Here is a 21,888-nt window from a genome sequence, read left to right as displayed (position 1 = left end):
TGTAAGCAAAACTTTCGTATATGTAAATGCAGGTTTTCATCGTAAAAGTTGTGATCAACTACTTCAACGCTATCATTACCAACTCTACGCCATCAAACCTTACATAACTTGTGCTGAGCAATGTAAAGATTAAAAGTAAAATCAAAGTTTTACTGGCTATCTTATCTTAATTCTCTATAAAAGATCTTATTTTAGTCAAATTAATTTCACGGCAAAAGTAGTTTAAATGATTTATGTCTTGAAAAATTGGCATGAGTCTTTTTATTTTTCAAAATTTAATAACTATTAAAGTAGACTGTCTCCTAAACTAGTACTTTGTTGAACTTGACTTTAGATGCTTAAAACTAAATGCATAACAAATATTTCATTTCCATTAAAGTGGTTAAGTTGAAGCAGAACTGAAATTTTACTCAAAGAAACAGTTAGTTGAAGAAAATTAAAACATAAAAACATTATGGATATTTAAAAAAGTCCATACCTCACAAAAAATTGATAATGTATCAAATAAGGTCTAGAAGTTAAAGCTTGAAAAGAGCATCAAGAGATATTTTACAATTATCTGAAGTGCCGTGCTCCCCAAAAAACATAACCTTTTTATGTTTTAGTTATAAAACTTGCAGTTTTTAAATGTTAGGATTTGAAACCAAACCTACAAAAAATCACTGTAAATATAATAAGACAAAAAAATATTTAAAACCGCTTTAGATCTTCTACTCTATAAAAAGTTTAAATATACATAAATTGAAGAATTTACAACAAAAATTTATTCTTAGATCAGTATGAGTAATCTAAGCTTATTTTAATTTTATAGATTGTTTGAAGCAAGTCAATATAAATAGTACTTATAGTATAAGGAAGTATAAACAAATTACCATTTAGTTTGTAACAAACTTCCTTGAGTAAATTCAATTGTTGATGTAGCTTTTCATAAAACAACTCATGATTGGTTGTGTAACGAGAAAATAACTGCAATGAGTAAAAAATACTTTTCTGTACAATTTATCAAAAAGCTTGTAAAACGTTTATACAAACTTTGTTTTATAAAAGTTTTTAAATGATCGAAATTAATATTTTCAAACCGTTAACGGGTCAAAAATATAGACTTTTTTCTGTAGTTAATACCTAAATATAACTAAAAATTTGGTTATATTAATTATTTTATCATTATTACTGATACAAACTTAAGTTCTTTATGATTTGTAAACTCAATTTTACCATTGTGCATTTTGTAATAAGAATTCTTATATAGATATATAAAGTATTTGTAAAATAAAAATGTCATAAAAAGCAACTAATATAGAGTCTTCAAATTTATTAAAAGTAAAACTTAAAAACAACAAATAAAAAATCCATATGAATATATACAGCTTTAAAATAGTTTTTTATAATAAATATACAAATGTATCACCACATGGTAGTCATGGTTTTTGAATTATGTTATTTGAAAAAATAATTAAAATTACCTAAAAATTGATGTATTAATAATTCCACATAAATATAATTCTACTGCAAGAACGCTTTAAAACTAAAGCTTCATAAATATTTCAAGTATTATTAATGTCTACAAAAATTGTAAAAAAAAATTATTTTATAAAGAACGCTTCATGTAAAAATGAGCTTCATTAACATTTCAAATGCAATTTATTTTTTAGCGCTCTCCTTGGCAACGGCGAAAGGTTTTTCAACAGGGAGTTCCCCGCAAGCAGCTATTATGACGTCATCAACAGGTTTGTCTTGAGCGCCCTTCTTCGTGTTTTCAATCTGGTAGACGACGTCCTGTGAAAATGTTGATATGTTTATAAAATGTCCTGTGAAAATGTTGATGTTTTTATAAAATGTCCTGCGAAAATGTTGATAGGTTTATAAAATGTCCTGTGAAAATGTTGATATGTCTATAAACTGTACTGAAACGTACAAAAAACTAAAGCTTCGTAGCCTAGTGCCTGTAAGTAGTGTGGTTAAATAGTACTAAAAGTATTTACAATAATTAAAGTAAATACCACATATGTAATTAAATAATTTAAATTTGCGGGACATGAATAGGAGGTTGGGTTTCGAATAAACCTAAAACTTGTAATGAGCGGCAAACTTGAAAAAATTAAGACTTGATATGATATAAATCGAATTATACACTGGAAATGTCCAAAAGAACATTGTGGGCGTTTGAAAGCAATATGTGGCGTAAAAGTAGAAAATATTCATTGCAATTAATATATACACGGTAAACGTGCATTTTACAAAGTAAAACTATTAAGAAACCATGAATAATTTTAAGTAATTTTTTATTACAAACCCAAAAGTTATTAACTTTTACAATCAGAGTAAACCATATAAGTAAATAAATACAATTCGAGCTAAAATAAAAACTTGAAAGATTTAATCATATTGAAGTAAAATAACTTTTAAAATCACCACGACATGGAAACTATTTTAAAACATTGAACTTTTCAGGTGATATTAGAGAAAACTTTAAACCAGAAACAACTTTGAAACTTCTCTCATTTAAATAAGCTATAAGTCTTGTTTTTCAACAATTAATTTGACATCTATGAAAATACTAACAACACTAATTATAATTTAATAAATAATTATTAATTATAATAATTCGCTCAACAACTAAAATATACAATACATATAATAAACCACAACTAACATGCTTTAAATTTTTTCTATTATATCAATATAACCAACTATCAAATTACTTACCATACCGCTGACGACTTTACCGAAAACAACGTGTTTTCCGTCCAACCATGAGGTCTTCGCTGTGGTGATGAAAAATTGAGATCCGTTGGTGTCCTTGCCTGTTTGAAAAGAAAGCATAGTTTTTTGATGATACTTGACAAACTATTAACGATACTATTGAAAAATTTTATGTATCATTTAGTATGTGGTTTTGTTTCTAAAACGTAAATGAAGAAGTTCAAACAGAGTTAGAGAGTTAAGTTGTATTGCATTCAGATTTAATTTTTTAGTAAAACAACTTGAAAAAGTAAAGTTGTGTACGTCGTAGTGACTTAAAAACTATGAAGACAAACAAAAAGTCAATACAAGATAATAGTTCATGGAAAATGATATTCGCATACAGTTGCTGACTTTTTAGCAAACAGAGTTAGTATGCTAAACAAAAAACTTTTGGATAATACGTCAAGACAAAATAAGATTAAAGTAACTGGTGAATTAACAGTGTGTTGATAGCATTATTGTGAATATATAACAAATATTATGCTCACAGTAATATATATTAATAACACTAACCAGCGTTAGCCATTAAGAGCCATCCTTTTCCGTAATGTTTGAAAAAACAATATATTAACAATAAAAAGTTAGTTAAATTTCCGTATTTTTAGTGATTTTTGTTCAAAATAATGGGTAACATGATGACAAAACTAACCAGCGTTTGCCATTGAAAGCCATCCTTTTCCGTAATGTTTGAGTTTGAAGTTCTCATCTGCGAACTTTTCTCCATAGATGGATTTTCCTGTGCGAGCAAGAAACAATTAAATAATAAACACTTTTGGTTTTTATTAAACAATTACAGCTTTCAGCTTAACATTTAAGTGGGTTAGGTAGTTATGTTGTCATTAAAAAAATAGTATAGACTGATTTTCCTGTGGAAGCAAGAAACTGAAAATGAAAGATTGTTATATTTTCAAATAATTTAACTAATGAGTTGTATACAGAAAAAAGAAAGATTTCTTACACTAGAAAGTTGTATAAATTTTAAATATAGTTGCATCAACAAGTAATTAAACAAGTGAGTTTTATAGATAAAAAATTACTATATACTGAAAATTTTCCTGTACAAGAAAAATGTATGCATAAAGTTAGTTGTTATTAACGATTTTTAAACAGTTATTAGTACATTGACTGATCATATTTCAATTTTATACATTTTAGCCTTGAACACTGATGTTATATTTTTAAACGTTAACAAACAATTGGTATGTTAACAACTTGCCCCCAGTACAAAAAATTGTAAACTAACTTATTACTGACTGATATTGTTCTACTATTTTTTTTAAACGTTGACCATTAATTAATTGACAATTTACCTCCAGTACCGTCTCCTCTAGTGAAGTCTCCACCCTGAATCATGAAATCCTTGATGACTCTGTGGAACTTTGACCCCTTGTATCCGAATCCTTTCTGTTAATTAAATTAATAATTTCAACTACTATGTCATCTTCTGTTAACTTAAATTATTATATTTTATTACTTATTTACAACTCTGTGGACTTTTGACCCCTTATAACCGAATCCTTTCTTTGAAATCTAATTAATTAACATTATTTGATAAATCCTTGGAACTTTAATTCCTTAAAACCAAATCCTTTCTTTTAAACTTAATAAGTATCATTATTTTTATTACTTAATTATATATTTGATAACTCTGCGGAGTTTTAATGCCTTGTATCAAATCCTTTCTGTTTAATTGTATTGATTTTTTAATGACTCTGTTCTTATATCTGAACACTCTATCTTAACGTGAGGCAGAATAACTATAAACATTAAGTAACTTTCAATATATTTGCATGACAAGACTAAAATGAAATTCGTGCTTTAAATTGTAGTTGTGTTTGTTAAAATTTAAAACTCAAACGTTTTTTTAACTTTTGACTGTTAATTTGCCGACTTAACTTAAATAATTCTCATTTGAAATAATCTTTTTTAGTTTTTAAAAAATATCTAGATTAAAGACTAACTTTACTAGTAGCAAGTGTGAACAATTTTAAAAAAATTCCGGAAAACTTATGTTATTAATTCCCGTTCAATAGTTTAATTTGTCATTTTTTAGCATCTAATAGCTAAAAGTATAACTAAAATTTGTACTAACTTCACCAGTGGCTGGTGCAACAAAATTTTCAATGGTTTTTGGAATATTTTAAAACTTTTACATAAATAATTAAAAAAATTAATTACTAAAGTAAACTAACTCAATTTTGGAGAAATTTAACACTAAAAAAATGATACTCATTTGAAAGGTTTCACTTTATTTTTTCATTCTCTATTAAATCTATACATACTTCACTAGTAGCAAGACTGCAAAAGCAAAAAAAAAAATCAACGGTTTTTAGAAAAATTAAATAAATTATTCACACTAGAGTGTTTCTTCTTTACTATTAAATATAATAAAAAACTGTACTAACTTCACCGGTGGCGAGTGCGACAAAATTTGCAGTGGTCTTTGGAACGGTCCTTCCGAAAAGACCGATTTCAATTCTTCCGATGCTTTCTCCGCCTATTTCAACGTCGAAAAACACCTGGAAATATGTACAAAATAATAGAATATTGCGAAACAGTTACAAAAGTATTAGAAAGTAAACCCAGTAGCAGTTTGAGTTAAAAAAATTTACTTAAATCTGAAAAAGTATAGGATATTCAAGAAACTTAAACAGAATTAAAATAAATTCCATATTCAACGTCGAAAAATACCTGGAATTGTATAAACATAGGAAAATAAAACAAAATACCTGAAAGATGTTTATAAATGCTTAAATAACTTAGAAATATACAAGGACTAATAAAAAATGAAACATAAAAACCAATTAAATATTTAACAAATAATATGCGTGGATATAATAATAAACACGTCGTAAATATTTAAATAACACTATACATGATTCACCACCTATTTCTACTCCCAAATTTACCTGGAATACAATAATAATAAATATTAACATATAACCATCAATGAAAAATATATACAAACGAAAAGAAAAATACCTGGATTACATGTAAAAAAAAAGACTAAAGTATGAAAATAATAACTATTTAGAAGTACGTTAAAAAATAATAAAGTACAAAATACATCTGCAATAAAAAGTGTTGACACTTAAAAATAAAAAGATTTTACACTAGCAAAGTTTAAGATCAATTAAAAGCATATCTAAAAAACATCTAACCGTTAATTAAGTATTATTAACTGAATTTCTATTTCGGCTTTTATGTTCAGTTTTAGGAAGATGTATTTTGATGGATTGAAAAAAAAAAATTAAATCTAGAAAAATAACTTTGTAAACAATTGACTTAAAAAAAATACTTGTACTCAGTTCATAATAACTAAACGAATCACAATTAAATTTAAAATAAGATTATGAAATAAGTTTTGTACACAATTTTGTTTAAATAACTTTGTACAAAAATTAAAAAAAAGTAACGAACGCATATGTGATTAAATGAAATTTTACCTTCTTGGTTACAAATCGTAATACACCGTAGAATTTTTAATTTTTAAACAAATCAACTTAACAGTGTTTACAAATCAGAATCAATGACTTTACTCCAAATACAAAATTTACCTTCTTATTAACAATTGGTCAAAATTTTCAGGACTTTAGAATAACACATGTAAAAAAAAGTAATAATGCAATTATTATAAGGTTTTATCTTGTTAGCGACGATGGGCCCGGTACTTAAACAAACTGCACTACTTAAAATCAAACCAGTATAAGAACAAGTTGTTTATCTAAAATGAACTTTATAACAAATAAAAGTACTTTTTTATATAAACATTCCTTAATACAGCTGTTATACAAATTTACCTTGTTGGTGACGATGGGTCCGGTTTTTTTCTTGGCGTCAGACTCCTGTGGCATCATGAATACCAGCAACAAACCCAGCAAAAGGGTCAACGGAACGAAAACTTTCACCATCCTTATTACAATTCTATTATTTACCATAAATATCTGCATTGTTAGTAAGATGATTAAAAACGTGCAACGATTGTTAATCTCAAAAAGTTACTGCTTTGTTACTATTTTAAATCACACGTATACAATAAAATTGTAGCACAGATAAAATAAAAACGGACGTAATACAAAAAAATTGAAGAGCACGTAAAAGTGTTTTTAGTTTTCCAAAAATACAATGTTCGATTATAGGCTGGTTTCTTGATCAATTTTTTGACACGCAAATATGGTTCACGCAGAAATTTAATCTTTGATCTCGCCGCAATCTGCAATCACAACTTTCTGTTCCGGCCTGTCGCGACGGTCGGTTTTCGTGCTTTCCAACTTTTCAACCACGTCCTGAGAAAATAAATAAGTTTTATGTTGCTGGTTATTTGATAAAAACTACTATTAAATGTGGTTTTGAAAATAAAGTAAAAATCTTTGTCATTTTATCTAGAAAACAATTTAGAATCTTTTAACAAATAGAATAAAATAGTCCTGTTATTTTTTTTATTAATCCTTAAAATATTAATTAGTTTTATTATATACAAGTGTTTTATTTTTACAAATGTGTCCTATAAAACAATAATTTTACTACTTACTTAAATAAAACTACTATTAAAATGTTTTTTAATAACTCTATCATCTTAGGTTATCATGTAACTTTATCGATAGCAGCTTAGGTATTTTGAATCAATAACAAAGCTCTTGATAAGCATCAACTACTTGGTTTTTTATATGGAAAAGAATTAATAACTAAACAGAAATCTTAACTTCAAGTTATTAACGTAGTAGTACTAACGCTATATGTTTCTTATAACTGTTATATTCATACAAAAACGTTGTAATATAGTTGCGACTAACCATTCCATCAATAATTTTTCCAAACACTACATGCCTTCCATCTAACCAGCTGGTTTTAACAGTTGTTATGAAGAACTGGCTGCCGTTGGTGTCCCTACCTGTTAATTAAAAAAAAATTCAAGTAAATTACATAAAATAGCACTGATAGTTGTTAGATTTTTTATAAAATGTTGAGACCCATTACTTCTGAGTTATTTATGTTGTTATCAATGATATAAATGTACTTATTAAATATTTTTTATGAGTTATGAAGAACTGTCTGTCGTTGGTGTGCCTACCTGCGTTTTTTTTGTCAATAAATAAATACTTAATAATTTTAAACGTTATTGAAGTATTTCATTTATTAAATGAATAGAAAATATAGCGTTCGTTTGATTTTAGTTAGAATGCTCCGACACATTAGTGTCCCTACCTGCTTTATGTTGTTGTCAAAAAAGTAAAAATACTTAATAATAATTTTTTATTTTAAGGATTTCAGGTAAACTAAAAATAATACTACTACTTTGCTCACTGTTTTTATTATTTTAATACACATAAAACTGAGTAACTGGTGTTCATTTTAAATAATTTATACTTGAACCAGAAAAGATAATTTTCTATGTAAACCTAATTTTCTTATTTACAAAATAGTGTCTTTCATCTTAAACTCAATATGTGGATATTTGCTGAATTTTATTGTCATGCTTTTTCTTTATTTAAACACATTAAAATAATACGTATATGTATATATTTTACCCGCGTTAGCCATGCTCAAAACTCCAGGTCCGGTGTGCTTCAGTATGAAGTTTTCATCCGGGAACCTCGGTCCGTAGATTGACTTTCCTGTAAGAATAAAAATTAAATATTATACTGGTAATGTATTTATTACATGTTAATCTTTGTAACAAGTTCCTAATAAGAAAATAATATGTTGGTAATGTGTTTTTTTTTAAACTTCAACACAATAACCAATTTTAAAATCATCATAGGATAAACGTATTTTAAAGTGTAAGTACGACTTGCAATTAAAATCATGTTACATAAGTTTAATATATCTAAACTCCATTGATAATTTAAATTGGTTGTATTAGTTTGAACATTTTACAATAGACAGCTTATAGAATAAATCAATCTTATAAGTGAATATAAAAAATTATAAAATCCATTTTTTAAAACACTTCTAGAGAGAGGAACTTATACTTGAGGGCTTGCCCATACATAATTGATAATAGTGCAAATATAAGATCCTTTGTAGACAGAACAACAAACACTTTACATTTTAAATATTAGTTGTATATATAAGCTGTTGCTGGTTTCATTGCCGAAAACTCATACAAAATGAAGTGCTAACTTTTAAAAAACAGAATGTTTAACGAAAAAACACAACAACAAAAACTTTTGTTTTTCACTTTGAACTAAAAATTTTGACTGAGATAGAATGTAATAGTTGATTTTTACATAAAGTTTTGATATATCGAGTGATGGAGCTTAAAAAAATAATAAAAAAGTCTGAAAATATAGAAAAAAGATAAACTTTAAATACAAATATAAATCAATAAGTAAAAATTTGACGTATGTTATAAATATGCAATAAGAGATTTAAAAGTTTTAATGTATAAATTAAATTTAAATGCATTTACAAAACCTTTTTAATTTAGGATTAGCAAGGCTTGCATAAGAATTAGCTTACATGTACTAGGCAAGTTTTTTGAATAAAAAAAAGTAAGTCTGAGCTTACATATTTTCTTATATTAATACTACAGCTAAAAATTACCTCCAAAATTATATACAATACATCCACTAATAACATAGCAATTTTTTAAAATCAAAAAACAAGACAGCGTACCTCCAGTATTATCAGGAGAAAAAACACTTCAACATTTTAAATTACAAAATACCCACTTATAACTAATAATACTTAAATGAAATAATATATACAACTAATAATTTATCAATAACATTATTCACCTCCAGTGCCATCGTGGTTGGTGAAGTCTCCTCCCTGGATCATGAACTGTTTGATGATCCTGTGGAAAGAACTTCCCTTGTACCCGTAACCATTCTGTTAGTAAAAAATCCATGAAACACATATTTGATTGTTTGTAATTTAAAAAAATACACTAAACCAAAGAACAGCCTTTGCAATATACCGTTGTAAAATGATTTAAAATTAACTTAATCTAAAAAAAAATACAATAAGAAAAAAAAAATGTGATGGTTGGTAAATAAAAGGCTTTAAATGAATTACTGTATTTGTAACTATTTTGTTTGAAATGCATAACAAAAGTTGTAAGCAAAAAAAACCTTCATTGTGGCAAGCTCAAAGAAATTTTGGGCAGTTTTTGGCACGACGTCTCCAAACAAGCCAATTGAAATTCTTCCAAGGCTTTCACCACCTATTTCCATGTCAAAGTATACCTGAAAATAAATATAGAAATATTTTTAAATACCCAATCTTAAAAAGTAATAGAAAACTGTTTTTATCAACTAAAAGCAAGATAATTGATTAAGTTTGTAAATCTTGTATTATTTTTAAGCTAGAAATCAACTGTTAAACATACATCTAGCTTTGACACAAGAAGATTTTTGTAAAGTTTAAAACCCAAATATAATTATATTGATACTCAATAACATTTTACAAAATAGTAAAACGAAAAGTGTTTAAAGTATTTTTTGTACTACTAATAATTTTTAGCAAAACATTTTACTTAAATTTATACAGATTTTATGTTGAAACCTTAGTATTAAATTTATCATTACAAAATATTTTGTGTTGTACAAATAAATTAAATCAAATCATATCAGATAAAAATAAAAACTATTTAGTGGTTAGTGTTTTCAAAATATACTAGTACACCTTAAAAAACACGTGTTAAAGAGTATAAATGATTTAGTATATTAACACCAAAAGTAATTTTGTATTTAAAACTTACATGTAAATTTTAAACCAAAATAAAAAATGGTTAGAACCATAAAAAAATAAGTGTCAGTCTTTCACGAACACTTAGAAGAGATCTTTTGTTTATCAAAAAACAAACAATTTACAAAAATTATAACCATTTTATTATTATTTGTTTTATAACTTAAAACTAATAAATCACTTTTTTGGTGACTGCAGGTTCATCATCAAATGCAATTGCTGTACTGATTCCATAAAGAAATAAAATTAAAAATGAGCTTGAAACAACCATGATCTGAAAAATTAAAATTTTGTTGAGTTGAAAAAACTGTAATTGAGTAAAAACTTAGTAAACAATATACTTTTTTTATTAACTGTTCAAAATATAGTTTTAATTGTTTGTTAACAAAAGATCCTAGTAAACTAACTTCACTGGAATATAAATAAAAACAAATTATACAGTAATCTTCCTGTATTCTACCAACATATGTTTCTGTGTGTCAACGAATCAATACACTTCAACTGGGTTCTGTAAAAAATAATTACTGTAATGAGAGAATAGAAGCATAGAATAAAGTATAGTTACAGTATACATATAGTTTTATAACAGTCGGATTTAATATTAAGCATTTCACTTATTAATAACTATTATCTGTAGAATATATCTTATTTTAATGAAAACATATATACACTTTTATATACTACTTTATTCTATGCTTCTATTCTCTCATTACAGTAATTACTTTTTACAGAACCCAGTTGAAGTGTGTTGATTTGTTGACACACAGAAACATATGTTGGTAGAATAAAGGAAGATTACTGTATAATTTGTTTTTACTTTTTTTATTAAACTTATTAATAAGTGAAAACTATTTTCAAACATAATTTCATTTTCTTAAGACAAGATAAACAAAACTTTTATTTTTGAATTTAAATACATTTAAATTTTAAGGGCATAGGGGGGTTAATGACTTTTTTTCACAATTTAATCTTATTTTGTTGAGTTTTAAATAAGCTACAGGATGCATTTTATAGATTTTATAAATTCATAATCATTTTTGAGATATAGCCGGTCAAAGTCGGAGCTAACAATAGGTTCCTTATGGGAGGCGCTAACTTAAACAGCAAAAAAAAAGACTATTTCACTAAAAACATATCTCCTTCTACGTTTTTTGCAATAAATACCTCAAACTTTCAGGGATGTTCCTTGGGATCTTTAGAAAATTCTATTGCAAGGAATTTATAAAAATTTTATAAAAAAAAAAAACAATACTTTTTGTTTTTTGTCATAAAATTAATGTTTTATAAATTTTGTTCAGACAGAGTTTTCTAAATATTGCAAGGAACATTTTCTGAAAGTTTGTGGTAATTATGTTAAATAAGTAGGAGGAGATAGATTTTTTGTGATTTCTAGTTATTGGCAGTTTTAGTTTGCGTCTTGTATAAGGAACCTATTGTAGTCTCCAACTTTGACCAGCTGTATCTTAAAAAGTATTTTAAGTTTTTAAAATTTGTAAAAATCAACTTTTAGCTTAGTTAAAACTTAATAAAACTGTGAAAAAGGTGTCCCCCCTCACTATGCCCTTAATATTACATAATATTGATCATTAATAAAACTTAATAGTTTAAACTTTAAAGTCATAGGGAGTCTAGCCTTTATTAGAAAAATCAAAAGAGACTTTTATATTAAACCTAAAAGTATAAATAAGAAGTAGTCATCCTCTAAAATTAATAATCATAAAAACATTGCAAAAATCTTATTTTTTGGTATCTTTCTTTGGACATATAAATTTAGGAAGGTTATCCTTATGACCAATTTTAAAAGTTCAACTTTCATGGATATGGTGGGGTAATTCACTTTTTTAACAATTTGATCTTATTTTGAAGAATTTTAACTAAGCTAAAAATAATTCAAACTCCAAACCAATTTTTTTTTAAAATCAAAGACAAAGGTGTGTTCTCTAAAAAAAAAAAATTTTAGATAGCATTTACAATAAGGAAAATAATTGACATTAAAGTTTTATGTTTTTTGAAAAATTAATAAATTCTCTATAAAAATAACTTTATGCTTGTGCTACAAGTTGCTATTTTTAAATTTCAAAATAATTTTTGAGATATAGCACAAAGTTAAAGACTACAATAGGCACAAAGCAAACTAAAATGGCTAAAAAAACTATTTTAATAAAAATTCTTCTCCTCCACGTTCTTCGAGATAAATACTTCAATTTTCAGAAAATGTTTCTTGCATCAAATAGAGAATTCTTGCCACAGAAGATAGTAAAATAAGATGAAATTGAGAAAAAAGTGATTTTCCTCCATGCCCTTATCTGAAAAATAAACTTTGAGTGCTGCCTAGGGTTGCAGTTTTCAAACTCCTGGTAAAAACTAATAAATATGCGCTTTTTGAGAAGTCTTAAAGCTTCATTTAACTTTGAGATATAAGTAGCTTTGAAAATTGATTTTCAGACTAAGCATTTTTTAAACATTTTAGAAAGTTATATAAAATATAATTTTAACTTTGTTTTTTAAGGCCACAGTTATTTAAATTTTCTGGTTTTATTACAAAATATTTCACCATATCATTAATTAACTTATATGTCAGTAGTTATACCTAAATTACCTTTCTTTAAATCAAATAGCAACATCATTTAGACTCCTATCATAATTACAACACTAAATATGAAAATAGACCATAGGAGTTGCATTAAGCACAAAAGTTCAGAGCTTACCATCTTTAAATTTTTCTAAAATTTAAACTTGTTAACATTTAAAACAAGCAAAATGTTTTTAGTTAAAATTTAAGTCTTAAGCCCAGTCTTTAAGACTTTCATCTGTTTTTTTAAGATGATAGTAAACGAATGGTTGCTGCAAACGCCACGTCTAGCAGAAGACAAGCATCGTAGGCGTTTCTCCATTGGTCAGTTTGAAAAGTGAACAAAAGTACTTTTTTGTGTTCTTCAACGCACATGTAAAAAAAAAAAGTTTATTTAATTCATCTAAAGTAAATTAACACACTCACCATTATTAATTTTGAGTTTTCCATTTCAGAACTTTGGATGGTCTTTTTAAAGATATTGAACGATATAAGTTAAGTTTATAGAATTTTGTAAAACTGTAACAAAAAAATCAAAAACTGTTGTGACATAAACAATTAAAATTAATATTTCATATTTAAATACTGTATTACAAATTTTCAAAAAATAAGTTCGATCAATTTTTTTAATATGTGGTTTGGACTATGAACTTTTTCTAGTTGTTTGTTTACATATAAGAAAACGTTTATATAAAAATGTAACAAAAAATTAAACTTAGATGTGTTGTAAGATAACTTAAATTTACATCAAAATATCAAATACTGAATTAAAAATATTTCAAGTAAAATTTATATTCGGTATTTTTACTATATATATTATATATCTGTTGATGTTCCAATAGGCCAGGATTCGGCAAACTGCGGCCCACGGGTTAAATACAGCTCTAAAAGTAAAAATGTGTGATCCACGTTCCAAGATTTAATTTTCAGCCTAAAGCATACTTTTTTAAAGAAACCAAAATTACAAGTTTTTGAAGTCTAAACTAACAATCAAGTTTTTTAATTTATTTATTTTTTCTAATCATAATTGGAACTGTTTTAAACACTTTGCGATCAGCGGCATGATTTTATCTATTCATCGGCCTGTGAGTTTTTTTTTAATAAAACATTTGACCTGTTACTTATAAGAGAGTACCGAGCTCCGACCGCTATATTAATTAAAAATAAGTGTTTTTTTGAATTTAAAAAATAAAAGTTCTATTTAGCATAAATTTTGTTTTGTAAAAAGTAAAAAATTTTCACTTAGTCACTACTTTTTTTATGTTTGAAGATTTCTGAAGATTTAAAAAGTTATGTAAATTTAAATTTATTTGAATAATTGTTTTCGTTTTATCTATCAAACATCTTACAAGTATAAAAACAGTTTTGTAGTAATAAACTAATATATTTATGTTCAGTTTATTAAACTAAAGCTGTCTTATAAAAAAATTAACGTTTACAAACCTTTCCAGTTATTTCATTAATTTTACCCGTGGTAGAAAAACAAAAAAAAATGTTGTAAGGATTTAGTTTTGGGTCGAATTTATAATAAGTAGATTTTGATTTTAAAGTTTATTGAGTATAAAAAAAACTATTTAATTTTGAAAAGTTAATGAGTTAGTAAACTAACTTTTTTTATATAAAGTGTGTATGCCATAATGACTTATATAGTATTAGTTTAATCATAGACTGTAAATGGTATTTAATGACTTTATAAAAATTTGAACCACTTAATTCTATTACTTATTTTGATTTAATTAATATCATACATAATAATTAATACCTCTTGTGACTTTTTATTCAATAAAATAACTACTAGTTAATGTTAGGGTAATAAAGTAAAAAAAAATCAATTTATTTGTATTAAAAGTTGAATAAATCAAATTAAAATGGTGTTTATATATAGATTGTAGTTGATTTGATGAACTTTTAACAAAAAAATGACTATTAAAAGAGACTTCAAAATTAAAATTAGACTAAAGTCAGTAACTATATGAAGATTAAAAAGAGTTACTAAATATTTTTATACAAACTTGACTTAAGTAGAAAAATACTAAACAGTATTTAACTTATTTAGAAGAGATAAAACACAAAGGTTACGTTTGTAGTTTTTTAACATTAAATGAAGCTACAAGTATACTCCAAAAAATTAATATTTACTTTCAATTCTATTATATAACTGACTGTCTGTGAAAAATTTTGTAGCAGGTTTATATAGTAGTAGTAGTTATTGAAATATTTACTAAAGTTATCTAACAAACTAAAAAGTGACCTTAAGTAACTTTTGATGACTTAAGTTTTGAAAGTTTCACTTAAAGTTAGTTAACTTACTTTATTTAAATTATACATCTATAAAAAATAGAACATTTCTATAGATATAGTCCAATCTTTTTCAATTAGAAGATTTATAAGTTTACTAAATCACAATAAAAAATGTTTAAGCTTAAATAGAAAAAATCACATTTTGTTGTCATTTTAGCAGAGTATATTTATATTTGTTTAGTTTTTTGAACATTTTTAATAAAACTTAAACTAATGTGTGTTAGTAAATGTACAAGACCTCATTTTTTAAAACTAGCTTGAAAACAAAACTATGTGATTAGTTAAAAAAAAATTTCCGCACTAAAAAAAATATCTAGAGAACTATAAAAGTTTAATTTATATCAAAAAAGAAAGTCTTAGCTTTTTTTTAAACTTACAATATTCATAATTTTATTAAATCGTAAAAAATTGTATACACTTAAAAGTTAATTGTTTTTTCTTGCTCACATATAATGTTGTAATATTAACCTCTTATCCCAGATTAAGAATAATATAGCTCATTAGCGCCAAAAGTGTCGTGACAAATCAAAGCGATCATTGCAAAGTTAAAAATATTTATTGCAAATCACTTATTTTATGGTTGTGTTTCATATATAACAGTTGGTTTGAATTAGATTCATTTCAGATTTTAGATTTATTAAATTATAAAACGGTTAAAAATCTACTAGATCTTATTTATAATATTTGAGATATGCATCTAAAAATGATGCAAAGTCTATTTTTTAAATAATAAAATGCTTGAAACAAATAGTAAAATGTGTAAAAATGAACGATAATTAGAGTACAGACATTTATAACTCTAATAATTTTGCATGATTGCTAATTTTATATTATAATAAATGCTGTTTTAACAACTTTTTAACACCGTTTTCTTATTAATTAGACCTAAAAATGTTATTTCTTGCTTTGAAATACTTTTTAGAGTATGGTTAAAAATAGTTTATAAGCTTACTAAAATATGGCTATATGTAGAAAATGTGAATATTTATAAAAATGAAATTTCTTTTAAAAGACATTTTATTTTTTTTGTTTACAACTACCACACAAACCTGTTTATGCTTGTCAATTTTCAGGATAGCGTTTTGAGATGAGGACCATTTCAAATTATTAAAAAAACTATAGTTGTCATGTAACCTTGTACTAGAAAATAAAAACGTTTAATCGTAGCAATGCAGAAAACCTGTAATTTATTTGTACAAATTTTCTGACAGTTCTTTAACTAATAGGTAAAACATAAGTTAAATTTCAAATACTTAAATGGTTAATAATAAATAATACTGAAAATTTAGGGTTTGGTGTCTAAAATCAGTATGAATTTCAATTCGTTTGATGTCAATCTTTTTAAGAAGTTTTGTGAAAGCACTGATGAAAACAAAAACATTTTCTTTTCGCCACTGAGCATTTCGCTTGCTCTTTCCATGCTACTAATATGTTCTAATGGCACAACTAAGCAGCAGCTTGAAAAGGCACTGGGACTCGTAAATGATGGAAAACTTCTTTCGAATCTTAAAGAGCTGAATGATGTACTCGATTCCAATTCTGAAGGTTTACAAATCAAACTTGCTAACTCTGTCTTTCCATCAAAAACTTTTCAGATGATCGCAAAGTACAAATGTGACATGGAATCTGCTTTTAAATGCCAAGTTCTGTCTTTGGACTACATGAACAATGCAGAAAAATCGAAAACTAAAATCAATGATTGGGTTGCAAGATGTACTAGTGGAAAAATAAAAAATTGTTTAGTGCACTGGACCGTGATACAGCATGTGTTCTAGTCAGTTGTATCTACTTCAAAGGTGATTGGTATGACAAGTTCAAGTCACGATACACCAGAGATGCTACGTTCTATTGTACAGAAGACAAAACTTCTACTGTTAAAATGATGACAAAAAAGGATTATTATTCGTTTCTTTCAGTTGATGAAAAAAAGTTCAAGTGTGTGAGAATTCCTTACAAGCAACCAGATTTTAGTATTCTGATAATTTTACCCGACCAAAGATTTGGATTGAAAAGTTTAATTGATAAGCTAGACAAGAAAACAATTGAAAGCATTTTAGACCATAACAATTTCAGAATAAACTACATTTTGCTTAAGATGCCAAAGTTCAAAATCGAGTATGAAGCAAATTTGGACGAAACTCTGCGATCGTTGGGAATTAAAGGCGCTTTTGATGAAGAAAATGCAGATTTTAGTGCAATGTCCATGCAATCAAATGGCCTTTATGTGTCTGGAGTATATCACAAGGCTTTCATTGAAACAAGTGAAGAAGGAACTGAAGCTGCTGCAGCAACTGGAATAAAAATGGTTAATGAATGCATGATAGTTTATCCAAAACCGATACAATTTACAGTTGATCATCCGTTTGTGTTCATGATTTTATACAAAAATCAAACTTTGTTCATGGGGAAAGAGTGGTCTTTGTAAGTGGTCATGAGTCTCATGTACGTTACTTGTTTCATTTCTTTTGTAAAAAGTTTTGTTTGATTCTGTGCAAGACTTGTTTTTTGTTTAACTGAAAAGCCAATAAGATAAAAACAACAGTTGATTCAGTGTATCATTATAACTTTATTTATATGTAAATCATAATAAAAATAGAAGTACGAAGATTATAATGAAAATATTTACACTTAAAAAATCAAAAACAAATAAGTCTCTTACAAATCTCTGACAATTTTGGTCTAAGTAGACCAAGATTAAGTAGTGAAATATTAAACTTTGGGTAAAATTCTAATTATTTTTTCAGAATTTAGCAATTTTTTGTTTAAATTATTACAAGGCACCCATTTTCAAAAACATAGACTAGTAATAGATGTTTGCTACTTTTGTGATTTTTTCTAATTTTTTTTATACACGTAGAATGCAATAAAAATTACCTTTCAGGTTAAAAAAAAGTTAGTAAATAGCTTTTTGTCCCATACTTTTACTAACTTCATAAATTTTTTCAACTTCACACACGTATAAAAAGTATACAGAGTACATAGTTTCAAAGAAATGTATTTATTTCATAGACAGCGAAATTATTCGTAAAAAAATATGTTCGAGTTAACTTTTCTTGTTATAAATAACTAAGTCCTCAAATTTTTCCCGACCGCTGAAAAATTTATTACAACTAAGTTACTTTCCTCATAATCAAAAGTTTATTTTTGTATAAAATCATGAGCACCAACGAATAACCAATCGCATAACGGGTTGGTTCCGGAGATAAAAAGTGAAAACAATAACCAAATTTTGAAACTATATTTATTTAAAAAATAAAAACACTTGTGTCTTTACTTTTCTATAAAACCACAATAACTGGAAATATTTAAAATTCATATAACTTAATATACGAACTACGTAACTACAATTGGCTCATTATAAATTTAACTAAAACTAAAAATTGATGGTTTTTTTTAGAAACGTCAAAAATGCTGCTAAGCTTATAACCTCAAAATTTTATCAAATAGAATTAATTGAATCAGTTTATTATCAATGCTTGTTTTATCAAACTAACTAAGAATGTTCCTTATAAAAAAAAACAATTGTTTTAACTTTATTTTAAAAGGGACAACAAAATTAAAGTTAAACTAAAGTCAGTAACTAAATGAAGAGTTAAAAAGAGCTACCAAACATTTTTATACAAACTTGACTTAAGTAGAAATATACTAAACAGTATTTAATTTACTTACAAGAGATAAAACACAAATGTTATGTTTGTAGTTTCTTGATTTTTAATAAAGGTACAAGTATATTCGAAAACTAAATATTTACTTTGAATTCTTTAATATAACTGACTGTCTGTGAAAAATTTTGTAGCAGGTTTATTTAGTAGTAATAGTTATTGAAACATTTACTAAAATTTTGTAACGAACTAAAAAGTGACCTTTAGTAACTTTTAATGACTTAAGTTTTGAAAGTTTTACTTAAAATTACTTAACTTAGTTTATTTAAATTATAATACCATAAAAAAAAAGAAAAATTCTATAGATATAGTCCAGTCTATTCCAATTAGAAGATTTATAAGTTTACTAAATCACAATAAAAAAAATTTAAGCTTTAATAAAAAATTTCACATTTTGTTGTCGTTTTAGCAGAGTATATTTATTTTTGTTTAGTTTTTTGAATATTTTTAATAAAACTTAAACTAATGTGTGTTAGTAAATGTACAAGACCTCATTTTTTAAAACTTAGTTGAAAACAAAACTATGGGATTAGTTAAAAAAATCTTCCGCACTAAAAAAATATCTAGAGAACTATGAAAGTTTAACTTATATCAAAAAAAAAAAGTCTTAGCTTTTTTTAAACTTACAATATTCATAACTTTATTAAATCGTAAAAAAATGTATAAACTTAAAAGATAATTGTTTTTTCTTGCTCACATATAATGTTGTAATATTTACCTCCTATCCCAGATAAAGAAAAATATAGCTCATTAGCGCCAAAAGTGTCGTGACAAATCAAAGCGATCATTGCAAAGTAAAAAGTATTTATTGCAAATCACTTATTTTATGGTTGTGTTTCATATATAATAATTGGTTTAAATTAGATTCACTTCAGGTTTTAGATCTATTAAATTCTAAAACGGTTAAAAATCTACTAAAACTTATTTATAATGCTTGAGGTATACATCTAAATCCAATGCAAAGTTGTATTTGAAAATATTAAAGGCTTGAAACAAATAGTTAAATGTGTAAAAATGAACGATAATTAGAGTACAGACATTTATAACTCTAATAATTTTGTATCATTGTTAATTTTATAATATTATAAATGCTGTTTTAACAACTTGTTAGCATCGTGTTCTTATTGATTAGACCTAAGAATGTTATATCTTACTATCAAGTACTTTTTAGAGTATGGTTAAAAATAGTTTATAAGCTTACTAAAATATGGCTATATGTAGAAGATTTGAATATTTATAAAAATAAAATTTCTTTTAAAAGACTTTTTTTTTTTGTTTTCTACTACCACAAAAACCTGTTTATGCTTGTCAATTTTCAGGATAGCGTTTTGAGATGAAGACCATTTCAAATTATTATAAAAACTGTAGTTGTCATGTAATTTTGTACTAGATAATAAAAACATTTAATCGTTGCAATGCAGAAAACCTGTAATTTATTTGTACAAATTTTCTGACATTTCTTTGATTAATAGGTAAAACATAAGTTGAATTTTAAATACTTAATTGGTTAATAACAATTAAAATTGAAATTTTAAGGTTTGGTGTCTAAAATCAGTATGAATTTCAATTCGTTTGATGTCAGTCTTTTTAAGAAGTTTTGTGAAAGCACTGATGAAAATGAAAATATTTTTTTTTCACCATTGAGCGTTTCGCTCGCTCTTTCCATGCTACTAATAGGTTCTAATGGCACAACTAAGCAGCAGCTTGAAAAGGCACTCGGACTCGTAAATGATGAAAAACTTCTTTCGAATCTTAAAGAGCTGAATGATGTACTCGATTCCAATTCTGAAGGTTTACAAATCAAACTTGCTAACTCTGTCTTTCCATCAAAAACTTTTCAGATGATCGCAAAGTACAAATGTGACATGGAATCTGCTTTTAAATGCCAAGTTCTGTCTTTGGACTACATGAACAATGCAGAAAAATCGAAAACTAAAATCAATGATTGGGTTGCAAGATGTACTAGTGGAAAAATAAAAAATTGTTTAGTGCACTGGACCGTGATACAGCATGTGTTCTAGTCAGTTGTATCTACTTCAAAGGTGATTGGTATGACAAGTTCAAGTCACGATACACCAGAGATGCTACGTTCTATTGTACAGAAGACAAAACTTCTACTGTTAAAATGATGACAAAAAAGGATTATTATTCGTTTCTTTCAGTTGATGAAAAAAAGTTCAAGTGTGTGAGAATTCCTTACAAGCAACCAGATTTTAGTTTGCTGATAATTTTACCCGACCAAAGATTTGGATTGAAAAGTGTAATTGATAAGCTAGACAAGAAAACAATTGAAAGCATTAAAGACAGCAACAATTTCAGAATAAATTATATTTTGCTTAAGATGCCAAAGTTCAAAATCGAGTATGAAATAAAGTTGAACGAAACTTTGCGTTCGTTGGGAATAAAAGATGCTTTCGATGAAGAAAATGCAGATTTTAGTGCAATGTCCATGCAATCAAATGGTCTTCATGTGTCCGAAGTAGTTCACAAAGCTTTCATTGAGACAAGTGAAGAAGGAACTGAAGCTGCTGCAGCAACTGGAATAAAAATGGTTAATGAATGCATGATAGTTTATCCAAAACCGATACAATTTACAGTTGATCATCCGTTTGTGTTCATGATTTTATACAAAAATCAAACTTTGTTCATGGGTAAAGTTACTTCGTTGTAGGTGGTTATGAGTCATTGTTTTCATAAGTTTTTCATGTTTTATATGCTTTGTATACATATGTTGTGTTATAAACTATGCAGTATTTTCGTTTAAGTATTTTTGTTGTATTTACGTTTTATTTATTTTTTCATATGCTTGAATTTAATTTGTTAATACAATATACACAAATAATGAATAGTTAATAAACTACCTAACAAAAGGATCAATTTATTTTCAGCTAAATCTAAGATTATATTAAAACCAGA

The 21,888-nt window shown here is 26.1% G+C and overlaps 3 protein-coding genes and 1 pseudogene across 3 annotated transcripts; 2 read left to right on the top strand and 2 right to left on the bottom strand.

Moving 5' to 3' along the window:
• Nucleotides 1-1,297: 1,297 nt before the first annotated feature.
• Nucleotides 1,298-6,695, bottom strand: LOC145839434 (peptidyl-prolyl cis-trans isomerase B-like). The gene is made up of 6 exons (XM_082947005.1): nt 6,546-6,695; nt 5,151-5,264; nt 4,056-4,149; nt 3,395-3,481; nt 2,707-2,804; nt 1,298-1,776 (listed from the first exon to the last, which is right to left on the bottom strand). The coding sequence occupies exons 1-6, from the start codon at nt 6,693-6,695 to the stop codon at nt 1,642-1,644; spliced, it is 678 nt and encodes a 225-aa protein (XP_082803131.1). The 3' UTR covers nt 1,298-1,641.
• On the bottom strand, nt 6,689-10,707 carry LOC145839435 (uncharacterized). Its single transcript, XM_082947006.1, has 6 exons — nt 10,619-10,707; nt 9,822-9,935; nt 9,486-9,579; nt 8,274-8,360; nt 7,539-7,636; nt 6,689-7,031 (listed from the first exon to the last, which is right to left on the bottom strand). Exons 2-6 carry the CDS (start codon nt 9,921-9,923, stop codon nt 6,936-6,938), a joined length of 477 nt encoding a protein of 158 aa, XP_082803132.1. The 5' UTR covers nt 9,924-9,935; nt 10,619-10,707; the 3' UTR covers nt 6,689-6,935.
• Nucleotides 10,708-16,620: 5,913 nt separating this feature from the next.
• LOC145839188 (leukocyte elastase inhibitor A-like) lies at nt 16,621-17,735 on the top strand (annotated as a pseudogene).
• A 2,793-nt stretch (nt 17,736-20,528) lies between these two features.
• LOC145839187 (leukocyte elastase inhibitor A-like) lies at nt 20,529-21,643 on the top strand. The gene is made up of 2 exons (XM_082946795.1): nt 20,529-20,931; nt 21,015-21,643. Exons 1-2 carry the CDS (start codon nt 20,529-20,531, stop codon nt 21,641-21,643), a joined length of 1,032 nt encoding a protein of 343 aa, XP_082802921.1.
• The last annotated feature ends 245 nt before the right edge of the window (nt 21,644-21,888 follow it).

Source organism: Thalia democratica, chromosome 6 (genome assembly GCF_965202585.1).
Source record: "Thalia democratica chromosome 6, ktThaDemo2.hap1.1, whole genome shotgun sequence".
NCBI classification, from domain to species: domain Eukaryota; kingdom Metazoa; phylum Chordata; class Thaliacea; order Salpida; family Salpidae; genus Thalia; species Thalia democratica.
Note: the sequence above shows the minus strand (reverse complement) of the source record. Positions and strands in the feature narration are given on the sequence as shown.

Bases quoted from the DNA above. Each gene is read 5' to 3' on its own strand.
- LOC145839434 (XM_082947005.1), bottom strand. From the start codon at position 6,695: ATGCAGATATTTATGGTAAATAATAGAATTGTAATAAGGATGGTGAAA. The intron at 3,482-4,055 runs GTAAATTGTCAA...TTGCTCGCACAG, and splicing joins TAGAGGAGACGGTACTGGAG to GAAAATCCATCTATGGAGAA. The intron at 1,777-2,706 runs GTAAGTAATTTG...ACATTTTCACAG, and splicing joins GTAAAGTCGTCAGCGGTATG to GACGTCGTCTACCAGATTGA.
- LOC145839435 (XM_082947006.1), bottom strand. From the start codon at position 9,923: ATGGAAATAGGTGGTGAAAGCCTTGGAAGAATTTCAATTGGCTTGTTT. The intron at 7,637-8,273 runs GTAAAATATATA...TTTAATTAACAG, and splicing joins TTTGAGCATGGCTAACGCGG to GTAGGGACACCAACGGCAGC. The intron at 7,032-7,538 runs GTTAGTCGCAAC...TTATTTTCTCAG, and splicing joins GAAAAATTATTGATGGAATG to GACGTGGTTGAAAAGTTGGA.
- LOC145839187 (XM_082946795.1), top strand. From the start codon at position 20,529: ATGAATTTCAATTCGTTTGATGTCAGTCTTTTTAAGAAGTTTTGTGAA. The intron at 20,932-21,014 runs GTACTAGTGGAA...TCTACTTCAAAG, and splicing joins CAATGATTGGGTTGCAAGAT to GTGATTGGTATGACAAGTTC.